The sequence below is a fragment of the Oncorhynchus keta genome, chromosome 30 (assembly GCF_023373465.1).
Source record: "Oncorhynchus keta strain PuntledgeMale-10-30-2019 chromosome 30, Oket_V2, whole genome shotgun sequence".
Taxonomy (NCBI): domain Eukaryota; kingdom Metazoa; phylum Chordata; class Actinopteri; order Salmoniformes; family Salmonidae; genus Oncorhynchus; species Oncorhynchus keta.
In genome coordinates, this window is record NC_068450.1 from 1,041,888 (window position 1) to 1,061,060 (window position 19,173).

Genomic DNA, 19,173 nt, shown 5'->3' on the forward strand with positions numbered 1-19,173 from the left:
GCCCAGAGTATCACCCATTGAGCTATAAGAGGCCCAGAGTATCACCCATTGAGCTATAAGAGGCCCAGAGTATCACCCATTGAGCTATAAGAGGCCCAGAGTATCACCCATTGAGCTATAAGAGGCCCAGAGTATCACCCATTGAGCTATAAGAGGCCCAGAGTATCACCCATTGAGCTATAAGAGGCCCAGAGTATCACCCATTGAGCTATAAGAGGCCCAGAGTATCACCCATTGAGCTATAAGAGGCCCAGAGTATCACCCATTGAGCTATAAGAGGCCCAGAGTATCACCCATTGAGCTATAAGAGGCCCAGAGTATCACCCATTGAGCTATAAGAGGCCCAGAGTATCACCCATTGAGCTATAACAGAGGCCCAGAGTATCACCCATTGAGCTATAAGAGAGGCCCAGAGTATCACCCATTGAGCTATAAGAGAGGCCCAGAGTATCACCCATTGAGCTATAACAGAGGCCCAGAGTATCACCCATTGAGCTATAACAGAGGCCCAGAGTATCACCCATTGAGCTATAACAGAGGCCCAGAGTATCACCCATTGAGCTATAACAGAGGCCCAGAGTATCACCCATTGAGCTATAACAGAGGCCCAGAGTGCATCACCCATTGAGCTATAACAGAGGCCCAGAGCATCACCCATTGAGCTATAACAGAGGCCCAGAGTATCACCCACTGAGCTATAACAGAGGCCCAGAGTATCACCCACTGAGCTATAACAGAGGCCCAGAGTATCACCCACTGAGCTATAACAGAGGCCCAGAGTATCACCCACTGAGCTATAACAGAGGCCCAGAGTATCACCCACTGAGCTATAACAGAGGCCCAGAGTGCATCACCCATTGAGCTATAACAGAGGCCCAGAGTGCATCACCCATTGAGCTATAACAGAGGCCCAGAGTATCACCCACTGAGCTATAACAGAGGCCCAGAGTATCACCCACTGAGCTATAACAGAGGCCCAGAGTATCACCCACTGAGCTATAACAGAGGCCCAGAGTATCACCCACTGAGCTATAACAGAGGCCCAGAGTATCACCCACTGAGCTATAACAGAGGCCCAGAGTATCACCCACTGAGCTATAACAGAGGCCCAGAGTATCACCCACTGAGCTATAACAGAGGCCCAGAGTATCACCCACTGAGCTATAACAGAGGCCCAGAGTATCACCCACTGAGCTATAACAGAGGCCCAGAGTATCACCCACTGAGCTATAACAGAGGCCCAGAGTATCACCCACTGAGCTATAACAGAGGCCCAGAGTATCACCCACTGAGCTATAACAGAGGCCCAGAGTATCACCCACTGAGCTATAACAGAGGCCCAGAGTATCACCCATTGAGCTATAACAGAGGCCCAGAGTATCACCCATTGAGCTATAACAGAGGCCCAGAGTTTCACCCATTGAGCTATAACAGAGGCCCAGAGTATCACCCACTGAGCTATAACAGAGGCCCAGAGTGCATCACCCACTGAGCTATAACAGAGGCCCACTGAGTATCACCCACTGAGCTATAACAGAGGCCCAGAGTATCACCCACTGAGCTATAACAGAGGCCCAGAGTATCACCCACTGAGCTATAACAGAGGCCCAGAGTATCACCCACTGAGCTATAACAGAGGCCCAGAGTATCACCCACTGAGCTATAACAGAGGCCCAGAGTTTCACCCACTGAGCTATAACAGAGGCCCAGAGTATCACCCACTGAGCTATAACAGAGGCCCAGAGTGCATCACCCACTGAGCTGTAACAGAGGCCCAGAGTATCACCCATTGAGCTATAACAGAGGCCCAGAGTATCACCCATTGAGCTATAACAGAGGCCCAGAGTATCACCCATTGAGCTATAACAGAGGCCCAGAGTATCACCCATTGAGCTATAACAGAGGCCCAGAGTATCACCCATTGAGCTGTAACAGAGGCCCAGAGTATCACCCATTGAGCTATAACAGAGGCCCAGAGTGCATCACCCACTGAGCTGTAACAGAGGCCCAGAGTATCACCCATTGAGCTGTAACAGAGGCCCAGAGGGAGAATAGGCAACAAAATATTGAAGTGCCTTTGAACGGGGTGGGTATGGTAGTAGGTGCCAGGCGTACCGGTTTGTGTCAAGAACTGCAACGATCCTGGGTTTTTCACACTCAAACAGTTTCCTGTGTGTATCAAGAATGATCCACCACCCGAAGGACATTCAGCCAACTTCACTTCAACTTTGGGAATCATTGGAGTCAACGCTTTCGTCACTTTGTAGAGTCCGTGCCCCGACAAATTGAGGCTGTTCTGAGGGGCAAAAGGGAGCGCAACTCAATATTAGGACGGTGTTCTTAATGTTTTGTACACTGTGTATATTCCTTACCACATTCATCCTGCCCAATCACAGGTAGGCATTTGGATATGAGCAAATCATCTGTTTTCTGCAGTAGCCTTTTTGTATTGTACTGTAAAGTGTGAAGGTAAATCGAAGTGTGTTGAGTAGAGGTGTGAAAATCAGAGCTTTGGGCAGTGCACGGGCAGAACCAATAGGAAACGGGGACAGGCATCCTGAGGGGGCGGGGCCAACTCCGTGGTATCACCATATTACTCTGTATCGTGATACTTGGTCTGGCATCACTTTGTTGGTCAAATGTTGGAATTGTGACAACCCTACTCGGGGGGGGAATAGGTAAATTTTCTAGCAAGTTTACAGGTTGTTTCTTGTCTGACATTTATCACCTGACTGTCTTACAACGTTGCTCTGCTCTGCCCCCCCTGTAGGAAGAAGAAGCGGGGGAAGGCCAGGAAGAAGGACAGTGACTCAGACAGTGATGCTCTCGAGGTGATTAAGGAGTGGAACACCAGTTCCCGAGGAGGAGACCCCTCCCGCCGCAACCGGGCGGAGCCACAGGAGGAAGGTATAGAAATACAATTATATAGAGCCTGTAGATTGTTACCTGACTAGAAATGTACAGTTATAATGTTACCGTGTTATATATAATGTGTGTGTTTTATTTTTTTTTAAAGGTTAATACATTAAATAACTCAAATTGTCATAAGTGTTCAGCTCCCTGAGTCAATAGATGTTAGAAACACCTTTGGTAGCGACTACAGCTGGGAGTCTCCTTGGTTAAGTCTCATAAGAGCGTTGCACACCTGGATTGTACAATTTTCTATTCGCCCATATAATCTACTCTAAATTCTTCAAGCTCAGTCAAATTGGTTGTTGATCATTGCTAGGCAACCATTTCAACGAGATGTAAGTCAAAACTGCCAGTCAGGAACATTCACTGTCTTGGTAAGCAACTCCAGTGTAGAATTGGCCTGTCATGCTGAAAGGTGAACTTGTCTCCCAGTGTCTGGTGGAAAGCAGACTGAAGCAGGTTTTCCTCTAGGAATTTGCCTGTGCTTAGCTCCATTCCGTTTCCTTTTTGTCCTAAAAAAAACTCCCTGGTGTTGTCCACTTACAAGCATACCCATAACATGATGCAGCCACCGCCATGCTTGAAAACATGGAGAGTGGTACTCAGTGATGTTGGATTTGCCCCAAACATAAGCCTTTTGCACTTTGGCCGAAGAGCGTTCCTTTTCTGTGTTTTGTTACACACCAGATCCATGTTATAAGTCGCTCTGGATAAGAGCGTCTGCTAAATGACGTAAATGTAAATGTTATGGAAGATTTTTTTAGTCTCTGTATGTGTATTCTTTTCACTCTGTAATTGAGGTCGTTCTTGTGGAGTCACTACAATGTTGTTGATCCATCCTCAGTTTTCTCCCATCACATCCATTGAACCCTGGTAGATGTTTTAAAATGACCAGTGGCCTCGTGGTGACATCTCAGAGCTGTTTCCTTCCTCTCCTGCAGCTCAGTTCAGGAGGACTGTTGATTTGCCTGGTTGGTTTAATATACTGAACGAAAATATAAACGCATCAAGGTTTTTACTGAGTTACAGTTCATAGAAGGAAATCAGTCAATTGAAATAAATTCATTACGCCCTAATCAATGATTACACATGACTGGGTGCTGGTGGGCACCGGGAGGGCATAGACCTTGTCCTTGTGAGCCAGGCCCAACCAATCAGAATGAGTTCTTCTCCACAAAAGTCCTTATTACAGACAGAAACAGTTCATAGCGTCCCACCTCGTCAACAGCCAGTGAAAACTGCAGGGCGCCAAATTATAATTAAAATTCCTCAAACATACATGTATTTTAAAGATAAACTTGTTGTAAATCCAACCACAGTGTCCGATTTCAAAAAGGCTTTACGACGAAAGCACACCAAACGATTATGTTAGGTCAGAGCCTATTCACAGAAAAACACAGCCATTTTTCCAGCCAAAGAGAGGAGTCACAAAAAGCAGATTTAGAGATAAAGTTAATCACTAACCTTTGATGATCTTCATCAGATGACACTCATAGGACTTCATGTTACACAATACATGTATGTTTTGTTCGGTAAAGTTCATATTTATGTCCAAAAATCCGAGTTTACATTGGCGCGTTGTGGTCAGAAATGCATTGTCTCAAACAAACATCCGGTGAAAGTGCAGAGAGCCGCATCAAATAACAGAAATACTCATCATAAACATTGATAAACTATACAAATGTTTTCATGGAAATATAGATAAACTTCTCCTTAATGCAACCGCTGTGTCCGATTTCAAAAAACGCTTTACGGCGAAAGCACACTTTGCGATTATGTAAGGTCAGCTCCTAGGCACAGAAACGCATGCATGCATTTTCCAGCCAAGGAGTGTCACAAAAGTCAGAAATAGCATTAAAATTAATCACATACCTTTGATGATCTTCATCTGGTGGCTCTCCCAGGTCTTCATGTTAGACAAATGTTTGTGTTGTTCGATAATGTCCCTCTTTATGACCAAAAACCTCCTTTTTGTTCGCATGGTTTGTCCAGTAATCCGAATGCAGAAGGCGCGTGCACTAATTCCAGGACGAAAAGTTTTTAAAAAGTAGAATAAAAGTTCATAGAAACATGCCAAACAATGTTTAAAATCAATCCTCCGGTTGTTTTTGTCATAAATAATCAATAATATTTTAACCGGACAAAAGCTTCGTCAATAGGAAAGGAGAAACAAGAAAGGTGTGTTCCCGATCAGGCGCATGGCTGATGAATGGAAATGTCCACTGGCCACTGATTGAAAGTGCTGTATCTCCCTCATTTTTCAGAGTAAAAGCCTGAAACAATGCCTAAAGACTGGTCACATGTAGAGGAAGGCACAGAGCTCGTGAAGTGGTTCCTAAGTCTTTGTATGGTGGATCGGCTTTCAATGGAAAAACAATAGTACTTCCTGGATGGATTTTCCTCAGGTTTTCACCTGCCATATCAGTTCTGTTATACTCACAGACATTATTTTCACAGTTTTGGAAACTTTAGAGTATTTTCCATCCAAATCTACGAATTATATGCATATTCTATATTCTGGGACTGAGTAGCAGACAAGTTTAATTTGTGCATGCTTTTCATCAGAAATTCAGAACGCTGCCCCCTACCCTAGGGAAGTTAAACTGCAGCTGGCCCAGAACAGAGCTGCACGTCTTGCTCTTCATTGTAACTAGAAAGTTCATATATATACTACGCATGTCAGTGTCTTGGCTGAGAGTTGAGGAAAGACTGACTGTGTCACTACTTGTTAAAATAAACATCGTTGTAAATTCCAAATTGTTTGCGTAATCAACTTACACACAGCACCGACACTTATCCCACCAGCATTGCCACCAGGGGTCTTTTCCAGAAAGAATTTCCAGAAGCATATTATACAGAGCCGAACTCCCTTCCATCTTATCTAGCGCAAGTGAAGCAACACAACTCCTCTCCCCCATGTGACCTGCTTGTTGTGTACTGTTCTACATGCTAATGATTTAAAATGTATGTATATTAAGTATTTTGTCTAATTTTTCGTTATGTGTCGGACCCCAGTAAGACTTGCTGTCACTAATCCTAATAAAAAATATATAAATTCTTACCCTCTGCCCTCCCCAGTGCGTCCGGCCTCCAGCCCTGGCACCAGGAGTCCTGACTGGCACAAGGAGTTTGTTACGGAGGCTGACTCTGAGATCCTGGAGCATTCTGGGAAAATGGTGCTGCTGTTTGAGATCCTCCGCATGGCCGAGGAGGTGGAGGACAAAATGTAAGTAACTATAATATACATTTGAGGTGGAAGAAGAACCAGAAACCCACCAATTCAGACAAATAATTTGACATACAGCTTCATTATTACATTTCTTTGTATTATTTTCACTGCATCAGGGACACAGATGTTTCGGCTTTACAGCCGTCAGTGTACAATTTTACAATTTTATTTAAATTCAAAACGATGTGAAGAACATCCTTCATAAATACGTTTATCGACGACGGTGACCGTAAGTACATATCCCAACCAGAAGCTATGGTTTACAGGCAACATCATCACCGAGCTAAAGCCTAGAGCAGCAACTTTCAAGGTGCAGGACACTAATCCGGACGTTTGTAAGAAATCCCGCCCTCAGACGAACCATCGAATGGGCAAAGCGTCAATACAGGACTAAGATCGAATCCTACGACACCGGCTCTGACGCTCAGCGACGTGACTATTACAGACTACAAAGGGAAACCTGCCGTGAGCTGCACAGTGATGCAAGCCTACCAGATGGGCTAAATGCCCTTTTTTGCTTGCTTCGAGGCAAGCAACACCGAAGCATATATGAGAGCACCAGCTGTTCCGGACGACTGTGTGATCACGCTAGCCGTAGCTTTTAAGCAGATCAACTTTCACAGGTCGCGGGATAGCACGGATTACCAGAACGTGTACTCTGAGCATGCGCGGACCAACTGGCAAGTGTCTTCACTGACAGGTTCAACCTGACCGAGTCTGTAATACCAAGATATTTCAAACAGACCACCACAGTCCCTGTGCCCAAGAATGCGAAGGTAACCTGCCTAAATGACTACTGCCCCGTTGCACTCACGTTGGTAACCATGAAGTTCTTTGAAAGACTGGTCATGGCTCACATCAACACCATTATCCCAGAAACCCTAGAACCACTCAAATTTGCATACCACCCCAACAGATCCACAGATGATGCAATCTCTATTGCACTCCACACTGCCCTTTCCCACCTGGACAAAAGGGAACACCTATGTCAGAATGCTATTCATTGACGACAGCTCAGCATTCAACACCATAGTGCCCTCAAACCTCATTAATAAGCTAAGGACCCTGGGACTTAACACCTCCCTCTCCAACTGGATCCTGGACTTTCTGACGGGCCGCCCCCAGGTGGTAAGGGTAGGGAATAACACATCTGCCACGTTGATCCTCAACACAGGGGCCCCTCAGGGGTGCGTGCTTAGACCCCTCCTCTACTCCCTGTTCACTCACGACTGGGTGGCTAGGCATGACTCCAACACCATCATTAAGTTTGTTGACAACATCGAGGGTCAGAGACCTGGCAGTGTGGTGCCAGGACAACAACCTCTCCCTCAATGTGATCAAGACAAAGGAGCTGATCGTGGACTACAGGAAAAGGAGGGCCGAATGGGCCCCATTCACATCGACGGGGCAGGTCGAGATTTTAAAGTTTCTTGGTGTCCACATCACCAACGAACTATCATGGTCCAGACAGTTATGAAGAGGCCACTCCAGGTGTCTGCTCACCTAAATACATATCAGTTCATCACCACAAAGGAGGAGGTTGGGGACAAAGTGTAAGGAGACAAGCTCTGAAAACACTGAGACAAGAAGAATTGATCAATGCTAAGTGCTTGAATTAAACGCTTAAATTGCACATTTTTCATGTTTTCAAATGTCCTGTTAACTTGACAGACAGTCCAGTGATGATGTGATGTTGACAGTGTCTTCTGTCCCCTCGTCAGTCTGGTGTTCAGTCAGTCTCTCATCTCTCTGGACCTGATTGAAGACTTCCTGGAGCTGTCTGGCCGAGCCAAAGAGGAGGAGAAACCCTCTCCCTACAAAGGTACTGTACTGCCCTACACCCTAACCCCTCCCCCCTAGGAGAGAGGGACAACCCTCTCATTACAGAGGTAGTCCCTGGACACTGTCCACAAACAACTCCTAGCCTAGTGTTTCCCAACCTTGTCCGTTATGTGCACCACCGGCTCACTGGACCACACCGCTGACCACACCGCTGACCACACCGCTGACCACACCACTGACCTCACCGCTGACCTCACCACTGACCTCACCGCTGACTGCTGACCACACCACTGACCTCACCGCTGACCACACCGCTGACCACACCGCTGACCACACCTCTGACCACACCGCTGACCTGACCGCTGACCACACCTCTGACCTCACCGCTGACCACACCGCTGACCACACTGCTGACCACACCGCTGACCACACCGCTGACCACACCGCTGACCACACCGCTGACCACACTGCTGACCACACTGCTGACCACACTGCTGACCACACTGCTGACCACACCGCTGACCACACTGCTGACCACACCGCTGACCACACTGCTGACCACACCAACAGGCTTTAAAGTCCCACAACCATGTATACAACGGGTTACCGGAGGAGACCGTGGCGTGTTGTTACCGGAGGAGACCGTGGTGGGTTGTTACCGGAGGAGACCGTGGTGGGTTGTTACCGGAGGAGACCGTGGTGGGTTGTTACCGGAGGAGACCGTGGTGGGTTGTTACCGGAGGAGACCGTGGCGGGTTGTTACCGGAGGAGACCGTGGCGGGTTGTTACCGGAGGAGACCGTGGCGGGTTGTTACCGGAGGAGACCGTGGCGGGTTGTTACCGGAGGAGACCGTGGCGTGTTGTTACCGGAGGAGACCGTGGCGTGTTGTTACCGGAGGAGACCGTGGCGTGTTGTTACCGGAGGAGACCGTGGCGTGTTGTTACCGGAGGAGACCGTGGCGTGTTGTTACCGGAGGAGACCGTGGCGTGTTGTTACCGGAGGAGACCGTGGCGTGTTGTTACCGGAGGAGACCGTGGCGTGTTGTTACCGGAGGAGACCGTGGCGTGTTGTTACCGGAGGAGACCGTGGCGTGTTGGTACCGGAGGAGAGCGTGGCGTGTTGGTACCGGAGGAGACCGTGGCGGGTTGTTACCGGAGGAGAGCGTGGCGTGTTGTTACCGGAGGAGACCGTGGCGTGTTGTTACCGGAGGAGAGCGTGGCGTGTTGTTACCGGAGGAGAGCGTGGCGTGTTGTTACCGGAGGAGAGCGTGGCGTGTTGTTACCGGAGGAGACCGTGGCGTGTTGTTACCGGAGGAGACCGTGGCGTGTTGTTACCGGAGGAGACCGTGGCGTGTTGTTACCGGAGGAGACCGTGGCGTGTTGTTACCGGAGGAGACCGTGGCGAAAACAACACACTCTGAAGACATGCAACATGTGTACTGGTACATGCACAGAGTATTTCTCTCTGCCCCTCTCAACAAACACAGCCTCTGGCGTTAGGTCATGTTCTTAATTAAGCCTTGGCATCTGGTTTTGCTTACGTTTTGAAAATGATTAGACCTTGACTCTTTAAAAAAAATATATATATATATATATAACACAAAAAAATGTTTGCTTGAAGGGGGGCAGCAATTTGTAATGAAAAGCCCAGTGAAGTAATTGGAACCATACTGACTGTTAGTTGTGAAGCAGGCAGCATGCGTGTGTGTTTAGCAGGCTATATTAAAAGGCTGATCACTCTCTCGTTTGGTCTGGCCTCCACTATCGCTGTTCTCTCAGTACTTTAGTTTACATCTCTCAAATCAATTTCAATTGAAGGGCTTTATTGGCATGGGAAACATATGTTTACATTGCCAAAGCGAGTGAAATAGATAATAAACAAAAGTGAAATAAACAAGAAAGATTAACCGTAAACATTACACTCACAGAAGTTCCAAAAGAACAGAGACATTTCAAATGTCATATTATGTCTTTATACGGTGTTGTAATGAAGTGCAAATAGTTACAGTAAAGGGAAAATAAACATATATAAATATGTATTTACAATGGTGTTTGTTCTTCACTGGTTGCCCTTTTCTGGTGGCAACAGGTCACACATCTTGCTGCCGTGAGTTGATCAACATTTAATTGGTTTTCTAATTCTTTGTGGATCTGTGTAATCTGTGGGAAATGTGTGTCTCTACTATGGTCATACATTTGGCAGGTTAGGAAGTGCATCTCAGTTTCCACCTCATTTTGTGGGCATTGTGCACATAGGCTGTCTTCTCTTGAGAGCCAGGTCTGCCTACGTCGGCCTTTCTCAATAGCAAGGCTATGCTCACTGAGTCTTCTCTCTCTCAGTACTTTTAACTTGTATCCGTTCTCCTCTCCGTTCTCCTCTCTCTGTTCTCCTCTCTGTTCTCCTCTCCGTTCCCCTCTCCGTTCTCCCCTCTCCGTTCTCCCCTCTCCGTTCTCCCCTCTCCGTTCTCCCCTCTCCGTTCTCCCCTCTCCGTTCTCCTCTCTCCGTTCTCCCCTCTCCGTTCTCCTCTCTCCGTTCTCCTCTCTCCGTTCTCCTCTCTCCGTTCTCCTCTCTCTGTTCTCCTCTCTCTGTTCTCCTCTCTCTGTTCTCCCTCTCCGTTCTCTCCCTCTATCCGTTCTCCTCTCTCTGTTCTCCCCTCTCCGTTCTCCTCTCTTAGCACTTACATCTCCACACGGTGTCATGCTCAGTTTGATCTACTCCAGGAAGTGATGTTACTGATTTTCTCAGTGCTGCCGTCTCTCATTGAGTACACTACGTGACCACAAGTATGTGGACTGCTCGTCCAACATCTCCTACACCTTTGCTGCTATAACAGCCTCTTCTGGGAAGGCTTTCCACTAGATGTAGGAACATCGCTGCTATAACAGCCTCCACTCGTCTGGGAAGGCTTTCCACTAGATGTAGGAACATTGCTGCTATAACAGCCTCCACTCTTCTGGGAAGGCTTTCCACTAGATGTAGGAACATCGCTGCTATAACAGCCTTTCTAGATGTAGGAACAGTAACAGCCTCCACTCTTCTGGGAAGGCTTTCCACTAGATGTAGTAACATTGCTGCTATAACAGCCTCCACTCTTCTGGGAAGGCTTTCCACTAGATGTAGGAACATTGCTGCTATAACAGCCTCCACTCTTCTAGATGATGGAAATTGGCTTTCCACTGGGAAGATGTTGGAACATCGCTGCTATAACAGCCTCCACTCGTCTGGGAAGGCTTTCCACTAGATGTTGGAACATTGCTGCTATAACAGCCTCCACTCTTCTGGGAAGGCTTTCCACTAGTTGTTGGAACATTTCTGCGGGGACTTGGTTCCATTCAGCCACGAGCATTCGTGAGGTCTGACACTGATGTTAGGCGATTAGGCCTGGCTCGCAGTTGCCGTTCCAATTCATCCCAAAAGTTTACGATGGGGTTGAGGTCAGGGCTCTGTCCATTTCTGTATGGACCTCGCTTTGTGCATGGGGGCATTATCATGCTGAAATAGGAAAGACCCTTGGAAGCACAGAATCGTCTAGAATGTAATTGTATGCTGTAGCATTAAGATTTCCCTTCACTGGAAATAAGAGGCCTGAACCATGAAAAACAGCCCCAGACAATTATTCCTCCACCAAACTTTACAGTTGACAGTTGGGGTGTTCTCCTGGCATCTGCCAAACCCAGATTCGTCGGTCAGACTACCAGATGGTGAAGCGTGATTCATCACTCCAGAGAACACCTTTCCACTGCTCCAGAGTCCAATGGCGACGAGCTTTACACCAGTCCAGCCGACGCTTGGCTTTGCGCACGGTGATCTTAGGCTTGTGTGTGGCTGCTCGGCCGTGGAAACCCATTTCATGAAGCTCCCAACGAACAGTTGTTGTGCTGACGTTGCTTCCAAAGGCAGTATGGAACTCGGTAGTGAGGGTTGCTTCCAGAGGCAGTATGGAACTCGTTAGTGAGGGTTGCTTCCAGAGGCAGTATGGAACTCGGTAGTGAGGGTTGCTTCCAGAGGCAGTATGGAACTCTGTAGTGAGAGTTGCTTCCAGAGGCAGTATGGAACTCTGTAGTGAGAGTTGCTTCCAGAGGCAGTATGGAACTCTGTAGTGAGGGTTGCTTCCAGAGGCAGTATGGAACTCTGTAGTGAGGGTTGCTTCCAGAGGCAGTATGGAACTCTGTAGTGAGTTGCTTCCAGAGGCAGTATGGAACTCTGTAGTGAGAGTTGCTTCCAGAGGCAGTATGGAACTCTGTAGTGAGGTTGCTTCCAGAGGCAGTATGGAACTCGTTAGTGAGTGAGGGTTGCTTTAGTGAGGTTGCAGCAGTATGGAACTCGTTAGTGAGGTTGCTTCCAGAGGCAGTATGGAACTGTAGTGAGGGTTGCTTCCAGAGGCAGTATGGAACTCTGTAGTGAGGGTTGCTTCCAGAGGCAGTATGGAACTCGGTAGTGAGGGTTGCTTCCAGAGGCAGTATGGAACTCTGTAGTGAGGGTTGCTTCCAGAGGCAGTATGGAACTCTGTAGTGAGGGTTGCTTCCAGAGGCAGTATGGAACTCTGTAGTGAGGGTTGCTTCCAGAGGCAGTATGGAACTCTGTAGTGAGGGTTGCTTCCAGAGGCAGTATGGAACTCTGTAGTGAGGGTTGCTTCCAGAGGCAGTATGGAACTCTGTAGTGAGGGTTGCTTCCAGAGGCAGTATGGAACTCGGTAGTGAGGGTTGCTTCCAGAGGCAGTATGGAACTCTGTAGTGAGGGTTGCTTCCAGAGGCAGTATGGAACTCGTTAGTGAGGGTTGCTTCCAGAGGCAGTATGGAACTCGGTAGTGAGGGTTGCTTCCAGAGGCAGTATGGAACTCGTTAGTGAGGGTTGCTTCCAGAGGCAGTATGGAACTCGTTAGTGAGGGTTGCTTCCAGAGGCAGTATGGAACTCGTTAGTGAGGGTTGCTTCCAGAGGCAGTATGGAACTCGGTAGTGAGAGTTGCAACAGAGGACTGATGATTTTTCCACTCTTCAGCACTCGGCGCTCCTTTAGCCACTCCATTAGCCACTAAATGGTGCTCATGACATCATCAGGACATCTGGTGTAAGTGTGTTATTTACAGGAAGATCACCAGTCTCCCTTCCGCTATAATGGGGATCCTGTTTACTACCAGTAATGCCTGCAGTGCCGTGGTTGTCCTTTGAACTTTGTGGCTTCAGTGAGAGGGCAGTCATTCTCCCCTGGCCATTTTTTAGTGATTCGTTTTGGAACTGGGCCTGTCTAGGGATTGGTTTGGACCTAGGCCTGTCTAGGGATTGGTTTAGAACTAGGCTTGTGTAGGGATTGGTTTGGAACTAGGCCTGTCTAGGGATTGGTTTGGAACTAGGCCTGTCTAGGGATTGGTTTGGACCTAGGCCTGTCTAGGGATTGGTTTAGAACTAGGCCTGTCTAGGGATTGGTTTGGACCTAGGCCTGTCTAGGGATTGGTTTGGACCTAGGCCTGTCTAGGGATTGGTTTGGACCTAGGCCTGTCTAGGGATTGGTTTGGACCTAGGCCTGCCTAGGGATTGGTTTGGACCTAGGCCTGCCTAGGGATTGGTTTGGACCTAGGCCTGCCTAGGGATTGGTTTGGACCTAGGCCTGTCTAGGGATTGGTTTGGACCTAGGCCTGTCTAGGGATTGGTTTGGACCTAGGCCTGTCTAGGGATTGGTTTGGACCTAGGCCTGTCTAGGGATTGGTTTGGACCTAGGCCTGCCTAGGGATTGGTTTGAAACTGGGCTTGTCTAGGGATTGGTTTGGAACTGGGCCTGTCTATGGGATTGGTTTGGAACCGGGCCTGTCTATGGGATTGGTTTGGAACTGGGCCTGTCTATGGGATTGGTTTGGAACTGGGCCTGTCTATGGGATTGGTTTGGAACTGGGCCTGTCTATGGGATTGGTTTGGAACTGGGCCTGTCTATGGGATTGGTTTGGAACTGGGCCTGTCTATGGGATTGGTTTGGAACTGGGCCTGTCTATGGGATTGGTTTGGAACTGGGCCTGTCTATGGGATTGGTTTGGAACTGGGCCTGTCTATGGGATTGGTTTGGAACTGGGCCTGTCTATGGGATTGGTTTGGAACTGGGCCTGTCTAGGGATTGGTTTGGAACTGGGCCTGTCTATGGGATTGGTTTGGAACTGGGCCTGTCTATGGGATTGGTTTGGAACTGGGTGTGTCTATTGGCTACCTAAACTGGAGCTGACAGGAGAGTACGGTCTCCCGAGTGGTGCAGTGGTACTAGAGGCGTCACTACAGACCTTGGTTCCAATCCAGGCTGTATCAACCGGCCGGGAGTCCCATTGGTTCAGCGTCGTCCGGCTTAGGGTTTGGCTGGTGTAGGTTGACGTTTTTCAGAAGAATTTGTTCTTAACTGACTTGCCTAGTAAAATAAATAAAAGCCAAACTGCATGATGACTTTTTGAAGACTGTCGTCTAACTACACTATGTGTTTACCTGTGCAGGTGAGGGGAAGTGGTTCTACACCTCGCTCTCCACACCTCTACTACTGTCGTCTAACTACACTATGTGTTTACCTGTGCAGGTGAGGGGAAGTGGTTCTACACCTCGCTCTCCACACCTCTACTACTGTCGTCTAACTACACTATGTGTTTACCTGTGCAGGTGAGGGGAAGTGGTTCTACACCTCGCTCTCCACACCTCTACTACTGTCGTTTAACTACACTATGTGTTTACCTGTGCAGGTGAGGGGAAGTGGTTCTACACCTCGCTCTCCACACCTCTACTACTGTCGTCTAACTACACTATGTGTTTACCTGTGCAGGTGAGGGGAAGTGGTTCTACACCTCGCTCTCCACACCTCTACTACTGTCGTCTAACTACACTATGTGTTTACCTGTGCAGGTGAGGGGAAGTGGTTCTACACCTCGCTCTCCACACCTCTACTACTGCAGTCTAACTACACTATGTGTTTACCTGTGCAGGTGAGGGGAAGTGGTTCTACACCTCGCTCTCCACACCTCTACTACTGCAGTCTAACTACACTATGTGTTTACCTGTGCAGGTGAGGGGAAGTGGTTCTACACCTCGCTCTCCACACCTCTACTACTGTCGTCTAACTACACTATGTGTTTACCTGTGCAGGTGAGGGGAAGTGGTTCTACACCTCGCTCTCCACACCTCTACTACTGCAGTCTAACTACACTATGTGTTTACCTGTGCAGGTGAGGGGAAGTGGTTCTACACCTCGCTCTCCACACCTCTACTACTGCAGTCTAACTACACTATGTGTTTACCTGTGCAGGTGAGGGGAAGTGGTTCTACACCTCGCTCTCCACACCTCTACTACTGCAGTCTAACTACACTATGTGTTTACCTGTGCAGGTGAGGGGAAGTGGTTCTACACCTCGCTCTCCACACCTCTACTACTGCAGTCTAACTACACTATGTGTTTACCTGTGCAGGTGAGGGGAAGTGGTTCTACACCTCGCTCTCCACACCTCTACTACTGCAGTCTAACTACACTATGTGTTTACCTGTGCAGGTGAGGGGAAGTGGTTCTACACCTCGCTCTCCACACCTCTACTACTGCAGTCTAACTACACTATGTGTTTACCTGTGCAGGTGAGGGGAAGTGGTTCTACACCTCGCTCTCCACACCTCTACTACTGTCGTCTAACTACACTATGTGTTTACCTGTGCAGGTGAGGGGAAATGGTTCCGGAACATAGACTACTACCGCTTGGACGGCTCCACCAACGCCCTGAACCGGAAGAAGTGGGCAGAGGAGTTCAATGACACCAGCAACGTCAGGTAAACTACACCTCGCTCTCCCTCTCTCCCTCTCTAACTCTCTCTCTCCCTCTCTAACTCTCTCTCTCCCTCTCTAACTCTCTCTCTCCCTCTCTAACTCTCGCTCTCCCTCTCTCCCTCTCTCACTCTCTCTCTCCCTCTCTAACTCTCTCTCTCCCTCTCTAACTCTCTCTCTCCCTCTAACTCTCTCTCTCTCTTACTCTCCCTCTCTAACTCTCTCTCTCTCTTACTCTCTCTCTCTCTTACTCTCTAACTCTCTCCCTCTCCAACTCTCTCCCTTTCTCTCCCTCCCTCTCTAACCCTCTTACTCTCTCCCCCTCTTACTCTCTCTCTCTAACTCTCTCTCTCTCTTTCTCTAACTCTCTCTCTCTAACTCTCTCTCTCTCTTACTCTCCCTCTAACTCTCCCTCTCTAACTTTCCCTCTAACTCTCCCTCTCTAACTCTCTAACTCTCTTACTCTCCCTCTCTCTTACTCTCCCTCTCTCTTACTCTCCCTCTCTAACTCTCTCTCTAACTCTCTCTCTCTAACTCTCTCTCTCTAACTCTCTCTCTCTAACTCTCCCTCTCTCCCTCCCTCTCTAACTCTCTAACTCTCTTACTCTTCCTCTCTTACTCTCCCTCTCTGTTACTCTCCCTCTCTCTTACTCTCTTACTCTCTTACTCTCCCTCTCTAACTCTCTCTCTCTAACTCTCTCTCTCTAACTCTCTCTCTCCCTCTCTCCCTCTCTCTCTCTCCTCTCTCTCCTCTCTCCCTCTCTCTTACTCTCCCTCTCTCTTACTCTCCTCTCTAACTCTCTCTCTCTAACTCTCCCTCTCTCCCTCTCCTCTCTCTTACTCTCCTCTCTCTTACTCTCCCTCTCTCTTACTCTCCCTCTCTCTTACTCTCCTCTCTCTTACCTCTCCCTCTCTCTTACTCTCTCTCTTACTCTCTCTCTCTTACTCTCTCTCTCTAACTCTCTCTCTCTAACTCTCTCTCTCTAACTCTCTCTCTCTAACTCTCTCTCTCTAACTCTCCCTCTCTAACTCTCCCTCTCTCCCTCTCTCCCTCTCTCCCTCTCTCCCTCTCTCCCTCTCTAACTCTCTAACTCTCTAACTCTCTAACTCTCTCACTCTCTAACTCTCTTACTCTCCCTCTCTTACTCTCCCTCTCTCTTACTCTCCCTCTCTCTTACTCTCCCTCTCTCTTACTCTCCCTCTCTTACTCTCCTCTCTCTTACTCTCCCTCTCTCTTACTCTCCCTCTCTCTTACTCTCCCTCTCTCTTACTCTCCCTCTCTCTTACTCTCCCTCTCTCTTACTCTCCCTCTCTTACTCTCCCTCTCTCTTACTCTCTCTCTCTCTCTCTCTCTCTAACTCTCCCTCTCTCCCTCTCTCACTCTCTAACTCTCTTACTCTCCCTCTCTCTTACTCTCTCTCTAACTCTCCCTCTCTCACTCTCTAACTCTCCCTCTCTCCCTCTCTCACTCTCCCTCTCTCTCCCTCTCTCACTCTCTAACTCTCTTACTCTCCCTCTCTTACTCTCCCTCTCTCTTACTCTCCCTCTCTCTTACTCTCCCTCTCTCTTACTCTCCCTCTCTCTTACTCTCCCTCTCTCTTACTCTCCCTCTCTCTTACTCTCCCTCTCTCTTACTCTCTCTCTCTCTCTCCCTCTCTCACTCTCTCTCTCTCACTCTCTAACTCTCTCACTCTCTCTCTCTCTCACTCTCTAACTCTCTCCCTCTCTAACTCTCTCCCTCTCTAACTCTCTCACTCTCTAACTCTCTCCTCTCTAACTCTCTCCCTCTCTAACTCTCTCCCTCTCTAACTCTCTCCCTCTCTAACTCTCTCTCTCTCTAACTATCTCCCTCTCTAACTATCTCCTCTAACTCTCTCCCTCTCTCTCTAACTCTCTCTCTCTCTCTCTCTCTCTCTCTCTCTCTCTCTCTCTCTCTCTCTCTCTCTCTCTAACTCTCTCTCTCTCTCTCTAACTCTCTCTCTCTCTCTCTCTAACTCTCTCTCTCTCTCTCTCTAACTCTCTCTCTCTCTCTCTAACTCTCTCTCTCTAACTCTCCCTCTCTCCCTCTCTCTAACTCTCTCTCTAACTCTCCCTCTCTCTTACTCTCTCTCTCTTACTCTCTCTCTCTAACTCTCCCTCTCTAACTCTCCCTCTCTAACTCTCCCTCTCTAACTCTCCCTTTCTAACTCTCTAACTCTCCCTCTCTAACTCTCCTCTCTAACTCTCTCCCTCTCTAACTCTCTCTCCTAACTCTCTCTCCCTCTCTAACTCTCTCCCTAACTCTCTCTCCCTCTCTCTCCCTCTCCCTCTCTCTAACTCTCTCTCTAACTCTCTCTCTAACTCTCTCTCTAACTCTCCCTCTCTAACTCTCCCTCTCTAACTCTCTCTCTAACTCTCCCTCTCTAACTCTCCCTTTCTAACTCTCTAACTCTCCTCTCTAACTCTCCCTCTCTAACTCTCTCCCCTCTCTAACTCTCTCCTCTAACTCTCTCTCCCTCTCTAACTCTCTCCCTAACTCTCTCTAACTCTCCTCTCCAACTCTCTCTCTAACTCTCTCTCTAACTCTCTCTCTAACTCTCTCTCTCTCTCTCTCTAACTCTCCCTCTCTAACTCTCCTCTCTAACTCTCCTCTCTAACTCTCCTCTCTAACTCTCCTCTCTAACTCTCTCCCTCTCTAACTCTCTCCCTCTCTCTCCCTCTCCAACTCTCTCTCTCTCTCTCCAACTCTCTCTCTCTCCAACTCTCTCTCTCTCTAACTCTCTCCCTCTCTAACTCTCCCTCTCTAACTCTCCTCTCTCTCTAACTCTCCCTCTCTAACTCTCCCTCTCTCTCTAACTCTCCTCTCTAACTCTCCCTCTCTCTCTAACTCTCTCTCTCTCTAACTCTCTCTCTAACTCTCTCTCTCTCTAACTCTCTCTCTCTCTCTAACTCTCTCTCTAACTCTCTCTCTCTCTCTAACTCTCTCTCTCTCTAACTCTCTAACTCTCCCTCTCTAACTCTCCCTCTCTAACTCCCCTCTCTAACTCTCTCCCTCTCTAACTCTCTCCCTCTCTAACTCTCCCTCTCTAACTCTCTCCTCTCCTAACTCTCTCCCTCTCTAACTCTCTCTCTCTCTAACTCTCTCCTCTCTAACTCTCCCTCTCTAACTATCTCTCTCTCTCTAACTCTCTCCCTCTCTCTCCTCTCTCTCTCTCCCTCTCTAACTCTCCCTCTCTAACTCTCTCTCTCTCTCTAACTCTCCTCTCTCTAACTCTCTCTAACTCTCTCTCTCTAACTCTCTCTCTCTAACTCTCCCTCTCTAACTCTCCCTCTCTCTCTCCCTCTCTCTCCCTCTCTAACTCTCCCTCTCTCTAACTCTCCTCTCTAACTCTCCCTCTCTAACTCTCCCTCTCTAACTCTCCCTCTCTAACTCTCCCTCTCTAACTCTCCCTCTCTAACTCTCCCTCTCTAACTCTCTCCCTCTCTAACTCTCTCCCTC

At 48.2% G+C, this 19,173-nt stretch overlaps 1 protein-coding gene across 1 annotated transcript in view; it reads left to right on the top strand.

Moving 5' to 3' along the window:
* The window catches only part of LOC118383367 (transcriptional regulator ATRX-like), a 111,871-nt gene that overhangs the window by 60,162 nt on the left and 32,536 nt on the right, over window positions 1-19,173 (top strand). The window contains 4 exon segments of the mRNA XM_052486944.1: window positions 2,771-2,907; window positions 5,992-6,139; window positions 7,864-7,964; window positions 15,592-15,700. Of these exon segments, the coding sequence (XP_052342904.1) occupies window positions 2,771-2,907; window positions 5,992-6,139; window positions 7,864-7,964; window positions 15,592-15,700 (495 nt within the window).